The sequence below is a fragment of the Dromiciops gliroides genome, chromosome 1, assembly GCF_019393635.1.
Source record: "Dromiciops gliroides isolate mDroGli1 chromosome 1, mDroGli1.pri, whole genome shotgun sequence".
NCBI classification, from domain to species: domain Eukaryota; kingdom Metazoa; phylum Chordata; class Mammalia; order Microbiotheria; family Microbiotheriidae; genus Dromiciops; species Dromiciops gliroides.
Window position 1 is genome coordinate 596,664,577 of NC_057861.1, and position 16,364 is coordinate 596,680,940.

A 16,364-nucleotide genomic window follows, 5' to 3' on the forward strand; every position below is an offset into this window, starting at 1 on the left:
CATGCCCAAGGCCCACAGGTTCATTTGTGCCCAAAGGGTAAATTCAAGGCCCCGCCCTGCCCTTCCCTCCCAAAGTAACGATACTCACCCCGTACTCAGCACCAGGCTCAGGGGCGCCGTTAGCAGCCTGCCCAGCAGCACCAGGAAAACGTGGAGCGAAAGACCTAAGAAGGCCGCCATGCTGGACGCTGCCTATCGGTCACATGAGAGTCCACGTGACATCACCTCCCTGCCTGGTATTCCGTAGCCGACTTCAGGTGTGGAGGGGCGGGGTCGGACATCATGCTCACCACGCCTTCTCCTAACGGATCTCGCGACGTGTAAGTCTGTAAATGAGATTTGGAAAGTTTGGGGGTGGGAAGTGTGTCTCCTGTCAGTTTCTGGGTCAGTTAGCATTTGTGCGTAGTGCTAAACACTGAGGAGACACCCCCCCCCCCCAAAAAAAGGCCCAAAGAGGCCCCGTCCTCAAGGAACTCACGGTGTAAATAGGAAGACAACACACACGTCATTCCGCCCATGCAAGAAAAATGCAGACTAGATGAAAGCTCACAGTCTAATGGGGCAAACGCCACGGAAATGGCTACGTCACGCAAAGGACATTCGGGGTCTGCAAGGTCACCTCGGAGGGAGGCACAGCAGCCGCTAGATCTCAGCCCCAGTACACAGACGCCCCCCCAACCCAACCCACACAGATTCCCCGACCCCAACACCCCGCCAACCCCAACACCTCCCCCACACACAGACCCTCTCCGGCCCCAATACCTCCCCTACACACAGACGCCCCCCCCACCCCAACATCCCGACACACAAGACGCTCCGCGACGCCAACACCACCCATACCCACACATACGCCCACGACCCCAACACATCACACACACACACACACACACACACACACACACACACACACTTCCCACCCACTACACTGCAGCCTAACTAGCTGTTCCAAAAGAGGCCCACAGGCCTCCCTGCCCCTGGATGCCAGGCATTTGGGGAAGCCTTTATTCCCAGCTCATCCTCTGGGCCTGAGCCACATTCCTTTGGCTCCTCGGCTCTTCCAATCCCTTCTTTTCTTTCAAGGCTTAGCTCAGGTGGCATTTCCTCTAAATTCTTCCTGACTTGCTCCCCACGATCCCTGGTGAACCCAATTCCTCCTGCCCCAAGTTGAAGCGTTAACTCCTCCTTCAGATTGTCCCTGGGCCACATAAGGATTGCTCCAAAGAGCAACATGCCCGTCCTTTCGTATTTTTTGTACTCTGAAATACCAGAATAGGTATTATAGTTCTCCTAAAGGACTGTCAATTTAGAATAAGAATTTTGGAAGCTACAATGTCGTTTAATGCTTGCCAATGATGGAAAAATTAAAAAGTTGTCATTGTTCCACTGAAGAGACAACTTGCAGCTCACTTTTTTCCCAGGCACATTTTGGTTTAAGGAATGGAAACTCTACAAATCTTTTAACTCCAAATGTAGTTAAAGGCTGAACCCTCTCATTGTCCACTTTTTATTACTTTATTGGTTTGGTAATAGTCTTATTATGTAATTTTTTTTTTTAGTGAGGCAATTGGGGTTAAGTGACTTGCCCAGGGTCACACAGCTAGTAAGTGTTAAGTGTCTGAGGCTGGATTTGAACTCAGGTACTACTGAATCCAGGGCCAGTGCTCTATCCACTGCGCCACCTAGCTGCCCCTTATTATGTAATTTTTAAAGGTAGTAGTCAATGGTTTTGGTTAGGCAGGGGTTCTGGGACTTTTGTACATAGGTGGAAACAATTGACTTATTTGGAGAAAAAAGACTTACTTTAATGTCAGAATTAAAGATCACAAAGACCCCTCATTTTTAGTAGCACTACTATATGCCATCCCTCAAACTTTTATCATTGGATCATAGATCTTGAGCTAGAAGGGGTTGAAAGTCATCTAGTCCAACCCCATGATTTCAAGATGAGGTAACTAGGGCTTAGGGGGTCAAATGACAGGTCATGGTAAATAGTAAACATCAGAGGTGAGGTTTGAACCCAAATATTCTAACTCCAAAGCCAGTATCCTTTCCACTAAAAACAACTTCCTGTTTTGCCTGCTACTTTCTTACTGAATGAAGCCTAATATCATAAAAATGGGAAGTAATCATATTTACAGCTTTCAAAGGTGAGGAACTTACTATCATCTCATTCTAAGTATCAAATTGCAGGATAATGGAGAGAAAATATATTTATGGTACTTTTTATCCTAGGACATTATAAATCAAAGAACTGTTGGTAGTCCGTATTTATGGTATTGATTTTTCTTTTAAATCACTTTTGTTATAAGATTGAAGTTCATCTGACAGGTTTAGTTATGATTCAACTTTGTTTAGAACAACTTGTGAGTTCAGGTTTCTTCTTTTAGAGGTCAATTTTTTTTTCTGCTGATATAATTTAAGCTTCCATCATTCATTTTTTTTTTAGCCTGTGGTAAAAACTCGATGTGTCTCTGGTTTGAAGATAATATCAAAATTCTAAATTAATTGATTGTGGTTTAGTCCAATTGTGTTCAAAATTAAATGCCCGTCTAGTCAGATTTTAGTTTTCAGTCTAAACATGAAAAAATCCTTGTGTTATGTGTGCAAATGCTTTGTGTATATTAGATTTGGACACACTAATTTCCCCGAAATCGATGAGATCAAGAATCAGTCAAATCAATCAGACAAATTGTCAAGATCATTTCTGGATTCTGCACCTTTGAAAGGCATATGAAAAGGGTTAAGAGAGCTATAAAGATGATTAAAAGGATAGAGAATACCACCTCATATGTACGGATAAAAAAATCCTGGGATTTGTTCAACTTAGAAAGAAGTGAATGGTGTTTTAGTTCTGATTCCCAATTATAGAAGATGGTGACTATTTTTCATCTTGCAGTGTATCTGGAGAGTGGTAGGATTTAAATTAGAAATGAGTTATAACTAAGGAAAGTGATGAGATCTCTTTAGAAGGTCCTTCACTATAGAATAACATTTTATCATTTGGTTATGGCTTAACTGACTTGGAGGAAAATGAAATGGACTTTAAAAGTATCTTTTAGCCATGGGACTCTGGAGTCTGATTCTCAAAGACCTAATAGCTACTGGCTGTGAATTACCAGTCCCAGGGACAGCACATGGACACATGCTATGGCTCCTGCATGGTCCATAGGTGACATAACAGGTCTGAGAACTTCAGCCAAAGGAATTCAGATATACTTTCATTAAACATGGATTTGAATTTAGTACTAGAAGATGCATTCTAGAGTAAGAGTGCTATTCTTGGACTATTGTTAGTAGAAAAGCTTAAATTTCCTATCCTGGAAATGACAAAACATATTACTATGGAATCTGTATTTGTAGGTTTTGAAAGAGCAGTCCTTTTCCATATTTCTGCCTGTGTCCTAAATAATAGGAAAAAATACTTACACTATTAATTGAATGCAAATGTAATTTATTATTGTAGACATATGCCTCTATAAAACTGATTATCCCTAAAGACAGGCAAACAGATTGTGGAAGCAGAGGAGCTAAGCTATGGAACACTTGGGCTCCCTAAAAGGGATCACCAGCAGGGCAGAGTATGAAGAAGTCTTTCATAATCCATGCTTGGTAAGTCCTTTGTGGTAAGAGTCCTCATTTGTGGGCATTGTGAATAATCATTTATAATTTAGAATCAGATACCATTAATTATGAAAAGGGCTGTGAGAAGGAAATATTGTGGGAGGCTCCCTCAGTAAGTAAGTGCTGTGAAAATACAATACTTTTAACTATGATCATTGTGGTATCCTTTTCCTGGAATTTACCCACATTTACTTATTTACTATACCTTATGTAATATCTCCTAGTCTGTGATAAGTAAAGCTTTTTCTGGGATTTGTAAAGAATCCCAGCCTCAGAATTTCCTGGCACAGGATGATTGGAATTAACCTTTCCAGGGGTATCTAATTAGGAGACAAGAAGAGATACTTTAAGTGTAAGCTCTGTGGTAAAAGCAATACTTATTCATCCTTTCATCTCCCCTAGCAACTACTACAATTGTCTGCCCAGAAAAGGCGCTTAATATCAATTCAATCCAACTGATTTTGATTATTCCTAGGGACCAGTCATAAAATCCTTTTGCTGGATACAATTGTTACTCTGATCCTTTCTCTATCTTACTAGACTTGATTTAGAATAACATAAGGTTTTTCTAATCTGCTGCCTGTACTTTGCTGACCTCTTTCTTTATAACCATATGCAAACTCAGGACCCAAGGGAACACAATACAAAAAGCATTATCAGGTAGAGAGTCATACATTTCAGTTGCTGGTTCGTTGTTGTAAGGCATTTAATGGTGCTTATTGATGTTTGGCAAAGAATCTGTAAAGTAATAAAGAAAGCCACCCAAGGAAACAACTGCTGCTGCTGTATTCAGAGAAGAACATGCACCTGGGAAGAAAGAACTTTGTTAGGCTATACATCAGACATGCTTTTCATTGCTGCTGAGGGTTACCATAGTTCCATATTGATGTCATCATTCAATTGTTCAGCTTCAGGGATGGACATTTAACTTCATGTGGTAATGCCTTATTTTATTTAGAAGCGTTTTTCATCTTCAATTGTGTCACAGACCTGTCTTTTTTTCATTTGAACAATTTCCTTAGGATATGATGGAGCCAAGGTTGTTCTCCCATTTCACATAAACTAAGAGGATGCGGGAATCCAGACTCATACAGAAATGGAAAGAATGGAGATTGTCTTGCTCCTCTCCTCCATCTCAATCTTATATTCTTTCTCCTATTTCCATGATACTAATGTAAAACTGATGTGTTTAGAAGAAGCAAGAAACTAAGGATCCTTATGCAAGAGAGCAAATGTGACTTCATAGATATTCATGAGACTTGATAGGACAAAACCTTTTATAAGAGCATGGTAATGAATGTTTATAACTTTTTGAAAAGAAACAGGAGTAAAGAAGGAATAATATTGTATATCAATAACATATACTTGTGTGAAAAAATATAGGAACCAGATGGAGAAATCATAATAGAAAATCAGCGGATGGGAAAATGGAAGAAATTTTGGTTATTTGAAAAGTATCGGGACATAAAGAGGAAATAGGTGAGGAATTAGGGGAATAGATCACAAACCTGACACAGAGTTTTGACAGAGTGATGAGAGACTCAAGCCATCCAGACATATGCTGGAGCTCTCATGCTATGAAAAGAAGGGCAACTAATCTCTTGACTTGCCTGATTGATCATTTCACCCTTCACAAAATAGAGGAACCACAAGGAGAAATTCTATTCTGGATCTTATTTTCACTAACAGAGAGGAAGCATTTTCTGAGGTGGGAACAATGGGAATATTAAGGGAAATACATATTATTTGTATTCAATAATTTTACCTTCAAGGTGATCGTCTCTCATTAATGGCTTGTTTCCAATGACAACTAGTGAGAGAAGAGATAGAGGGGAATATCATGAATGTGCATAAATTACTCTTTTCTTCCTCCATTCTCATCTCCATCATTTCTGACTTGTGAAAAGCTCTTTATATTTTTTCACTTCTAAAATGTGTTTCCACTCCTGACTATGACCTTATAGTAATATATAAATGTGAGATATTATTACGTCTTCTTTCTTGTGTTCTATAATTATTTTGCTTCTCCCACAGTTTTCTCCCTTAAAATTCTTCCATATTGTCAAGTTCTTTAATAACCTCCATCTGAATGATTTCAACTTAGAAACTCCATTGAAAAGCCTTGAGCTCAGTTCCTTGCTTCCCTGAAAGTGCTTCTCTTCTCCTAATGTTATGTCTTGTCTGTCCCTTGGATCAAGATTATGAACAGCAAGCACTGAGGCAGGTCTCTGATTGGATGTTTGTGAAGGCCTAACTACACTATTGGCAGTCAGTAGGAGTTTAAGATAAATCATCGTCATCATCATAATTATCCAAATAAAAATCTTTGTTTCAAAAGTTGCTCACCCACTGAGAGTCACTTACTCCTCTTAAATTTGTTGCTCTTTTGTCCTAAGATTGCTAGAGCCTAGAACCCTAATTATTAATGCTAAACCTCCTATTTCTTGCCTTCATTAGTGAGTATAGGCCTTCACCCACCTGAAGCCTTTAATTCATTCTCCATAAAGATGGTAATCAGAGAAATGGCATTAAAGATGCATGTTCCAGAGGAACAACATTATAAATGAGTGTTTTGCCCATCAATATTAGAACAGGGTTTTGTAACTTAGCAGTGGGATTTGGTTATAATTTGTCATTGATGTTATTGTGAAAACGTAGCTGGAACTACCTTAGATAGAGTGTAATCTGTGCTGCCTCCCAAGCCTCTCTCTGTGTATCTAGGAGCTGTGTGTTTCACTTCCCACTATGGAACTAAGACTACTTCTGATGTCAACGTTTGAGTGTGACAGAAACAGCTTTACTGTTTTCTTTGGAATTCAGAGGAATGCCTGACCTTCACTGTTACTATTGTATTTACTGGAAACCATTCTCTCTGCTTGGTTTCCAAAAATGTAGCCATCAAAGAGGAGACCAGTATGGTAGAAGGCAGTGTAATTGACAACTAGGTCCCACAGACTGTCTAATTTATATCTAGGGGACATAGTCAATAATTCATATATCTGGGGGCAGCTAGGTGGTGCAGTGGATAAAGTACTGGCCCTGGATTCAGGAGGACCTGAGTTCAAATCCGTCCTCAGACACTTGACACTTACTAGCTGTGTGACCCTGAGCAAGTCATTTAACCCTCATTGACCCGCAAAACAAAAACAAAAACAAAAAATTCATATATCTGACTTCGAAAAAGGCCATTGTGTATTCTGTATAATATTGGTCCTTGAAATAGCTAGATCCCATTCTGTGAGCTTTGTATGTGTTAGCCCTTATCTCCTGACCTTCTGTTTATTGTGTGCCTTTAAAGGCAAATCTCTGTAGTCCTTACTAACCACCAGCTTCCCTTACTCTTTTTTTTGGTGAGGCAATTGGGGTTAAGTGACTTGCCTAGGGTCACACAGCTAGTAAGTGTTAAGCGTCTGAGGCCGGATTTTAACTCAGGTACTCCTGAATCCAGGTCCGGTGCTTTATCCACTGCGCCACCTAGCTGCCCTCCCTTCCCTTACTCTTAATAGCTTTACCTCCCCAACACAACACACACACACACACACACACACACACACACACACACACCCCTCAATCTCACCATATCAAATATTTGAAGAAATGGTCATTGATATTTCTAAGAAATCCAAGGGCCTGATGTTACAACCTCATTTGGTGGAATATACCAGATTGCATTTTATCTTCTCTAACTCCTCAATTTCCCTACTACCAAGGCAGTCAACTTTACTTACATATCTTCCAATAGCATCCTTCCATAGAATTCTGCCAGTTGAGAATAATTTTAATCCAACGGATCTTGTAGAAATCTGAGTATCCAGAAAATCCACAGAGCATGACTGAGGAAAAGAAGCTGGGATTAGTCATCTTCCCAACAGATTGAGTGCTTTTGACAGTCCTTCCAATAAACCTGTCTCTATTCCCATTTTCATGCCTTCTGTGTCCCTAGGACTCAGTACCAATCTGAACAATACTGAATCTATTGAGCCACTAGGACTCTTGGCTGGTAGGGAAGACTACATCTTTGCTATAGAAACAGGAGGCACTGCCGGCTTCAATTTTCAGTTTAGCATTACCTCCTCCATTAAGAGCTTTCAGTCAGGGGCAGCTAGGTGGCGCAGTGGATAAAGCACTGGCCTTGGATTCAGGAGGACCTGAGTTCAAATCCAGCCTCAGACACTTGACACTTACTAGCTGTGTGACCCTGGGCAAGTCACTTAATCCTCATTGCCCCTAAAAAAAAGAGCTTTCAGTCAATGTTGGATAAAATTCATGGGTTTTTTGTGTGATCAAAAGTACTGATGAGATTTGGGTATCTGAGCTAAAGCACCTCTAACATTTGGGTTTACTTTATCCCTGACGCCAAGGCCTTTTGACGCTTGTCAGTCAAAAGTTCTCTCATTCTTTCAGTAGTTTAGGGAATAGGGTTGTGAAGAGGTTAGAATATGTGTTTGAGTGTGTATCTTTATTTGAGGACAAGGAACATAACTTGTACTTCTCTGTAAAATGAAAGGCAGTTCATACTATATGTCATGAAGAGACTTTTATTTTGGAATGAGAATCCATTTTTTTCTCTTTTCAAGTTCAGTTCCATCATGTTAGCACAAAAGATGTCCATGTAGTATTTTGATTGGAGGAACAGGCCACTTGAGCATTTTTTCTAGGAAACAGACAGTTGGAAAGCATTGAAATGAGCATTGCTAATTAGCAATGAGTGGTAGTTCTTACATGCAAAAGTTACAGTTCTGAGATGGATTTTTAAATTGTCACTGTATTTAAGGTGAAGAGTATTGTCTGAATTCTTTCTGCAAGAAGTCCCCCCAGGTTATTTCATTAGTATTCTGTTACTGTAGTGTTGCCTATGAATAACCCTTTCTTATCTTTTGAAAAAACAGTGAGAGCATGGTCAGAGAGACCATTATTTCAAAGTCCCAGATGCCATCCATTCACCTACTTATTTCCATTCTTATCAGATGCAACCAGCCAATCCTTCCTATGCCAAATGAATTCTTGAATTAAAAAAAATAATAATTTAAAAACATTTAACTGAGCTCTTAGTTATTGACAACTGTTCTCACTTCCAATTTTAGATCAGAAACATCTGACAGATATTCAGAGGAGCAGGGAGGCAAGGAGACTTTTTTTTTTTAACAGCTAATGCAACCAGTAGTAGAGAGAGCTTTTCTAACATGGGAAAATACAAATAATTATAAATAAGTTCATGCTTTAAGCTGAAATCTGCTGATGCTTAGAAAGAGAGCAAGATACCTTATAGATTAGGAAAAAATATGGATAACAAAGTACATGCTAAAGGAAAAAATATAGTTTTCATTCTTATTTTTAGCCCCATTAAAACACTTGTCTAATGTGTGGTGCCACTGACCAGCTTTCGGTCCTCTGAAGTGACCTACTGGGAACTCACCATTTTGGCTATCAGGAAGTAAAAGAGCTGTTTTACCAGTTCTTTACCACTTTGTCCAGGTGTAGTCATAATTCCCTTGCAGAAGTCTGTGACTTGGCAGGTCTGTCTATTCTTCTCCCTGGGGAGCAAACGGTTCCAGGCTGTTATATGGGAAAAGTAATGAATGCAGTTCAGGAGAGTCATGGGCCTGGCCGTGCTGGCACAGGTTCTTGTGGCCATTATAGGAACTGGATATGGGCTTGAATAAGACATAGAAATGGAAGCAGGTATTATGAGAAAATTTTGTATGGGAAGGGTGAATATTAATATTTTACTACACAGGAAAGAAAGAAAAAGGACAAAAAAACTCACCTGGTTCCTAGTAATAGTGTTATGCATGAATCACTTGATTTAACTGAAAAATGACTTGAGTTGTCAAACTTGGAATAGATCATAGAGGGATTTGTGTGACTCCATGAAAGAGGGAGCTTCCAAAAGTCTGTCTGTAGAGTCTCTTGGAATTCTGTCAGAGTGAAAGGGCAAGATTTGATCAGTGACACAGTAAGAGAAGCTAATTTTGTCTAACTTTGTAGTAATCAAGACCATTCCTGGTCTAACTCCTCTCTCTTTCCCTACCTTTCTCCCATTCCTTTCCCTCTAAAATTACCTTCCATTTGCCCATCTTGTATGTATATAATTATGTGGGGTACCCAGATGGTTCAGTGGATAGAGTGCTGGGCTTAGAGTCAAGAAGACCTAAGTCCAAATCCCTCCTCAAACACTAGCTCTGTGACCCTGGGCAAGTCACTTTAACCTCTCTGTTTGCCTCAGTTCTCTCCTCTTTAAAATGGGGATAATAATAACACCTACCTCCCAGGGCCTTATATGGATCAAATAAGATAATATTTTAAAGTGTTTGGCACATAGTAGGCACTTTATAAATGTTAGCTAATATAATCATTTTTATTATTTGCAGGTTGTCTCCACCATTAGAAAGATAGTTCCTTGAGTTCAGAGACCACAGTTTTTGACTTTGTATCCCCAATACAAAGGCCATGTGCCCAGTGCCTAGTACATAGTAAACACTTAATAAATGCTTCTTGCTTGACTGACAATGGCTTGTCACAGAATCATAGGATTTGAAAGTTGGAAGGGACTTGAGTAACTACAAAGTCCAACATATATCGGTTTGAGAATTTGATTTCTTTTCCACTGATGTCCCAGACATACCTATCCCATACCCAGATTTCTTGTAAGATCATAGATCCTACAAGGACCAAAGATCATAACCCTGGAACTAGCAGTGACCTCAGAGACCAGCTAGTCCAACCTCCACAATTTTACAGATGTGGAAAGTGAGGTCAGGATGGTTAACAGACTTCTCTAAGATCACACAAGCACTAAGTGTTAAAGTCAGGATTTGAACTTAAGACCTCTGCCCCCAGAGCCTATGATCTTTCCATGGCATCCTCATGCATCACCCTGAAGGCAAATAGGTGGAGATTTATGGACAATGCTAGCCCTTCAAAATATGGGGCTGAAATCAATCAGGAAATAGAATTCTCATCAATAGGAAGAGGTTCCTAATGGGCACCTTAAGCCCTAGAGAATATGATTACTGGGGGATGTTTAATTTTTAAAAAGAAAAGAAAAACAAAGCAGGGACTTCTGGTTTTGTTAGAAAGTGAGGGTTCCTTACATTGGCCACAGCTAGAATGTCTATTCAAGATGACATTAGGTATGATGTTATTCAGTGCTGGGATTTCAACATTGTCCTAGTTCTCCCTGGTCACCTGGAGCTGCCAGGAGGAGATTTTAGTGTCTGCAGCAACTGTGATGAGCCAAGCTTCCTGCTACTGCTTCTCAGGCAAGTATTATGCTCCTGGTAATGTTTCAAGAGACTGGACGGCTATTTGTCCACTCAGTTTTATCAGTTTGTCACAATGAAGCATGGAAGCTAGACCAGTTTTGTCTAGGAAATAACCTCTAGAATGACAAAATGTTTTCAAATTCTGCAATACTGAAGAAATCCTGTCTTCACCCATCTTACCTTTTAAGTACTGGAAGTCAACAATTTTGAGGAAAGCTTTGGCTCTGGGGATGATTAATGACAGCCTTTTTAGTATCTCTTCAGCACTTGGGGTTAGGGGTTGCAGGTCAGAGTCATGGACCCATTTTTCCAGGACACCTTGTAGTTGTGCTGTGAAGGAACATGGCAGGCCTGTGGATCAGATTTTGCTCCATAGGTATGCTTTGGTTCTCTTGATTCAGAGACATTTTTTCTGAGTCTCATTTCTATTTACTATTAGACAAAAGCTGCTGTCCCTGAAACCTCCCCATTATTGTTCTAGGTCTCTCCATCAGGCAGGAGGTATCAATCCCCACCCCACTTCACAGTTCAGTTTCTCAATTAGTCTGAAGACAAGAGGGACAAAGGGGCTGGAAGCAAAGGAACCCAAGCCCTTAATTTTCTCTGCTATGACCTATAGCAAGTCTCTTTCTCCATTCCAATGAAAATAAATGAAGTCACATGTGGGAAGCTTGTGACTAATTTTTGTAAATGTGAGGGACAGGATTTCTAGATACCTAAAGGATGAAATGACCATGGTAGGAGAACTCAACAATGTTTTTCCCCCGGAGGCTGCAAAAAAGATCATTGCTCCTTACCCCCAGTGAGCAAAGAAAATCGAATTAGATAATTTCCAAGGTTGCTGCTGTTCCTCAATCTCCATTTTAAAAGTTATTAAGCAGAGTCAAGAAACTCCTACCATGTTCCCACCTTTCTTGGTAAAGACCTTGACCAACCAAGCAGCTTCCAGAGTCTGCTAACTGAAAGAACCTTCTGTAACGATTGGAATGACACCACCTGCTGGAGACTTACTGTAGAAGAGTTCCAACCATGAAGCAAAGGTCTTTGAGGGCAAGACCAGGAGTCTTTTCTTTGGCGTCAGGAAGTGACGCGGGCTAGTGGGAGGAAGGAGGAAGAGACTAGCGCTCTGTCTGGGGCTCTTTCCTTTGGACTCTGGTGGAGAGCAGAGCTAGAAATGTGCTCTCCTTTTAATAGATAGGAATCTAGGCCTTTCTCTCTCTTTACCAAATTCTTATTCTCCTTAATAAATGCTTAAAAGTCTAACTCTTGCTAAAGCTTATAATTTATTGGCGGCCACTCATTAGATATTTTAGACAGTTTAGCTAGAATTTTAGCCCTTAACACTTCCCTTTCTTCTTGGAGCCCCTATTTTGGATTCTTCACATGAATAGTTTAAAATTTTTCCTATCTTGTTAGTACAATGCTGAAAGAAAATGAACCACAGAGACTGCCCACTCTGCTCTGCTTAGTTGGCCTGCAGTATTCTTTTTTTTTTTTTTTTTTTGTGGGGCAATGAGGGTTAAGTGACTTGCTCAGGGTCACACAGCTGTCTGAGGCTGGATTTGAACTCAGGTACTCCTGAATCCAGGGACGGTGCTTTATCCACTGTGCCATCTAGCTGCCCCAACCTGCAGTATTCTTTAAGCACCCATGTTTTCCATTTTTATTTCCTTGTTATTTCTTAAAGTTCCTTGGATTTCTGAAAAGCTAAAAGAAGCAAGGGCAAGGTTGCAAAATGATGAAAAGTCACGTACCCTTCCTATGTTTGAAATTTTTAAAGTTCCAATTCCAGATCATCTCCTCTCCCCAAGGTTTACCATTAATAGAAAGGTGTGAAAACAATTTCAGTTGCCACCCAACCTGTGTAAAAGAAAGTCACCCTACCTTTTAGCATCAAAAACCCAACCAATGAATCCAAATCAAATTCCCTGTATCTCTTCTCCAAATAGGAAGTGGCTTTCTCCAGGGAAGAAAGGATCATTCTCCCCATGGGAACCTTGGTCTCTGAGGAATTTGACCTTTGGAGAGACAGGGGTGGAAAGAGCATTAACAGCAGCAGCCCCAGGAAGTACATGTCTCAATCCCCTCCAGTCAGTCAAGTGGTTTGTAGCAGTTCCTGTCCTGGGTGTCTCAAACTCTACCCTCCCTTGCCACCCCCTCTCACTCCTCATTGGTCAAAAGGAGGAGCAAAGATTTCTACTACTGTAGACAAGCTGATGAACGCCAACTTTGCACTCTAGGGCAGCTGGTTTGGAACTGGTCTTAAGTAGTGAGTAAAGGGCTATGCACAAGGAATGTTAAATATTACTTTGCCTATAGGTTAGAGCCCCAGGGTGAGAGGTGGGGAGGGGGTCATCATGGCTGGATTAAGCAATTGCCCTGTTTAGGAATACATTACTGCCACAGGATTTGGAAAACCTTAGGCACAGCCTGATGAGGGGAGAGTAGGGAAAAGAAGGCTTATTCTCTCCCAACATTCATGTTCTGTGGTCTCTTCTGGCCAGGTGATTTCCTTTCCGCACTATATCCTATGACTCCACTCCTGAAGCCCCAGACAGGCCTGCTCTTGACTTCCCTGGGTTCAATGATCAACCTTCTACAGCGGGCTCCTGAATCTATATAGCCAGCCCTGTCTCCTGAACTCTGGTCCTACATTCCCAGCTGCCTACTGTACACCTCCAGTGGCATTTCAAACCCAGTCTCTTCCTCTACTAGACTTACTTCTCCTACAAATTTCTCTATTTCTTTCAAAGTTACAATCACTCCCACAGTCACCAAGGTTTGTAACTTTGGAGTTATCCTTGATTCTTCTCTGTCCTTTACCAGATATTTCCAATCAAACCCTGTCAATTCTATTTCAACAATATTTCTCACATCACACCCCCATTCTCAGGTCACATGGCCATCAGACCCCCTAGTTCAGGCTCTCATCTCTTCTCACTTCTCCCCTTGTGACATTGAACCTCCTAGTTGGTCTTTCTCTTCCCAACCTCCCTCCACCCATCCCATTCCCTACCTATCTTTTGAAATAATCTTCCTATGGGACCAGTCTGACCATGTGCAGCAGACTGTTGCCAGCCCTATACCTGAAAAGTAAGGCAGCAAGCCCTGCGGCACAGATAGAATTTCTAAGGAGAAGTCCCCAGGTTGTTACATAGCAAAATATTTGCTCCACCTTTGGCAGCTATGATGGAAGCACTAAACAACCACAAAAGCCACTAAAACACAAAGGTTTCTTTGATCTAATCACAGCAAAAGGCTTTGTACTGGTGAAGTAGAGGAAAAACCTCCTAATAGTTTTGAAACCTTAGTTCAATCAGTCTTTTGCTGCAGAAAGAAACCAAGCAGCTACCCTGCCCTCCTCTCCAAACAAGGACAGTTTTCAAAGTTAATTTAGTCTTTCATTTGGCTATTTTCTTTGTGAAATAGAACTGATGCATGCTGTCAAAAGTGTCTGTTTTGGGGGCAGCTAGGTGGTGCAGTGGATAGAGCACCGGCCCTGGAGTCAGGAGTACCTGAGTTCAAATCCAACCTCAGACACTTAACACTTACTAGCTGTGTGACCCTGGACAAGTCACTTAACCCCAATTGCCTCACTAAAAAAAGAAAAAAAAAGTGTCTGTTTTTATTCTGTTTGTTTATCTAGCCAGAATTCCTTTCCCTCTCAGTCTGATGATCTTCCACAGAAAGGATTTCTCCTCTCCAGCAACACAGGTAAAGGAATGATCATTCTTAGTTGTAAGCTTCTAAGCTTTCAGTGTATACAGTTTTCTCTTTGCACTCTAATCTGGCTACTCACAGGGAAGAGATGGAAAAGAACCCTCCCTCTCTCCTCATCTGTAGAGATTTATTGCATTGAAAAATAAGAATGAACTAAAAGTGTGTCTCAGATTCATTAGTCACTCTTTTTGATCATGGATTTACAAAGTATGATGTAGATATGCTTAATTTGATGCAGGAGTTTCCCTGAATGTACTCCCTTGGTATTGCTCAAGTTGATCAATCAATAAGCATTTATTAAACACTTGCTATGTGCCAGACACTCTGCTAGATGCTGGGGACATAAAGACAAAAAAAAAAGAAAGAAAGAAACAATCTCTGTTCTCAGGGAGCTTACATTCTATTAGGGAAGCTAGGAGGTACATGCAGACGGATGTACAAAAAATAGCATGGGGGGCAGCTAGGTGGCACAGTGGATTCAGGAGGACCTGAGTTCATATCCAGCCTCAGACACTTGACACTAGCTGTGTGACCCTGGGCAAGTCACTTAACCCTCATTGCCCTGCCCAAAAAAAAAATAGCATAAATGTATACAAAGTATAATATGAGTATGTACAAAGGAAATTGTCGGTTGTTCAGTACAAGTCCTTAAGGAAGGAGAACACCATGATGAGGGGCAATAAGAAAGGCCTCTTGTAGGTGGTGGTGCTTGAACTCTTCAGGCCTTGAAGGAAGGTATTGGGGGAGAGGTGAGGAGGGAGGACATTCCAGGTATGAGACAGTGCAAAGATGAGAAATGGAATGTCATGGGTGAGGAACAGAAAGAATTCCATTTTGGTTGGACCATCAAGTGTGGGAAGAATAGTCATAAATAATAGAGTTGAAAAGGTTGGGGCCTATTTGTGAAGGACATCAAAAGCAAAAGGATTTTAAATATTTGATCCTAAAGGTGATAGGGAGCCACTTTAGTTTATTGAATAAAAAAGGGAGTTGGTTAGAACTGCACTTAAGGGAAATTACTTTGGCAATTTTGTAGAGGATTGATTGGGGGAGGCAAGGAAGACAAGTCAAAAGACTATTGCAGTGGTTCAAGTGAGAAGTGCGCCTTTTGGATTATTCAGCAGATAGGAGAGGGGGCAATCCAAAGAGAGAAGGTAACTGTGTATTGGGGGGGCCTTTTCAGCAAACATGCCTCTAAGCATGTTACTGTGGATAAAGCCAAATGAAAACCTTTAGAATTAGCCAAACCATCCCATGTAGTTAACATCATACAATATTGGGTTGGGGGAGGAGGGTGGTAAATATTTATTCTCTGGTAATGGAGATGAAGGAAGTTGAAGTACTTTGTTATACAAAATCTCCTGTTTTTGATGCCACCCTTTATGTTTATCTATCCATTTGGAGCTTATCTTGATTCATGGTATGAAATCAATCAACCAATAAACATTCATTGAACTTCAATTATGTACCAGGCACTGTGCTACCTAGTTTTTATCAAATCTCTTTCCATTTTCCAAGCAGTTTTTATCAAATAGTGAATTTTTACTCCAATAGTTGATGTCCAATGTATCTTTTTTTTTATAAGGCCAGAGAGATCTACTTCTCCCTTACTTTCTTTTTTATTTATTTATTTTGTTTTTGTGAGGCAATTGGGATTAAGTGACTTGCCCAGGGTCACACAGCTAGTGTTAAGGGTCTGAGGCCAGGTTTGAACTCAGGTCCTCCTGAATCCAGGGCTGGTGCTCTATCCACTGTGCC

General features: G+C 40.7%; 1 protein-coding gene and 1 long non-coding RNA gene across 2 annotated transcripts; one reads left to right on the top strand and one right to left on the bottom strand.

Annotated features, from left to right (window-relative positions):
- Positions 1 to 241: 241 nt before the first annotated feature.
- On the top strand, positions 242 to 4,949 carry LOC122731169. Its single transcript, XR_006353578.1, has 3 exons — positions 242 to 320; positions 3,498 to 3,609; positions 4,644 to 4,949. It is a non-coding gene; the product is annotated as an uncharacterized LOC122731169 (long non-coding RNA).
- LOC122731163 (UPF0764 protein C16orf89 homolog) lies at positions 4,213 to 12,960 on the bottom strand. The gene is made up of 8 exons (XM_043971081.1): positions 12,771 to 12,960; positions 11,067 to 11,216; positions 9,389 to 9,539; positions 9,038 to 9,155; positions 8,140 to 8,275; positions 7,350 to 7,454; positions 5,387 to 5,431; positions 4,213 to 4,428 (listed from the first exon to the last, which is right to left on the bottom strand). The coding sequence occupies exons 1-8, from the start codon at positions 12,958 to 12,960 to the stop codon at positions 4,328 to 4,330; spliced, it is 996 nt and encodes a 331-aa protein (XP_043827016.1). The 3' UTR covers positions 4,213 to 4,327.
- Positions 12,961 to 16,364: the final 3,404 nt, after the last annotated feature.

Bases quoted from the DNA above. Each gene is read 5' to 3' on its own strand.
- LOC122731163 (XM_043971081.1), bottom strand. From the start codon at position 12,960: ATGTACTTCCTGGGGCTGCTGCTGTTAATGCTCTTTCCACCCCTGTCT. The intron at 11,217-12,770 runs GTAGGGTGACTT...GTTCCTTCACAG, and splicing joins TGGGTTTTTGATGCTAAAAG to CACAACTACAAGGTGTCCTG. The intron at 5,432-7,349 runs GTAAGTAAAGTT...TTCTCTCACTAG, and splicing joins AGGATGCTATTGGAAGATAT to TTGTCATTGGAAACAAGCCA.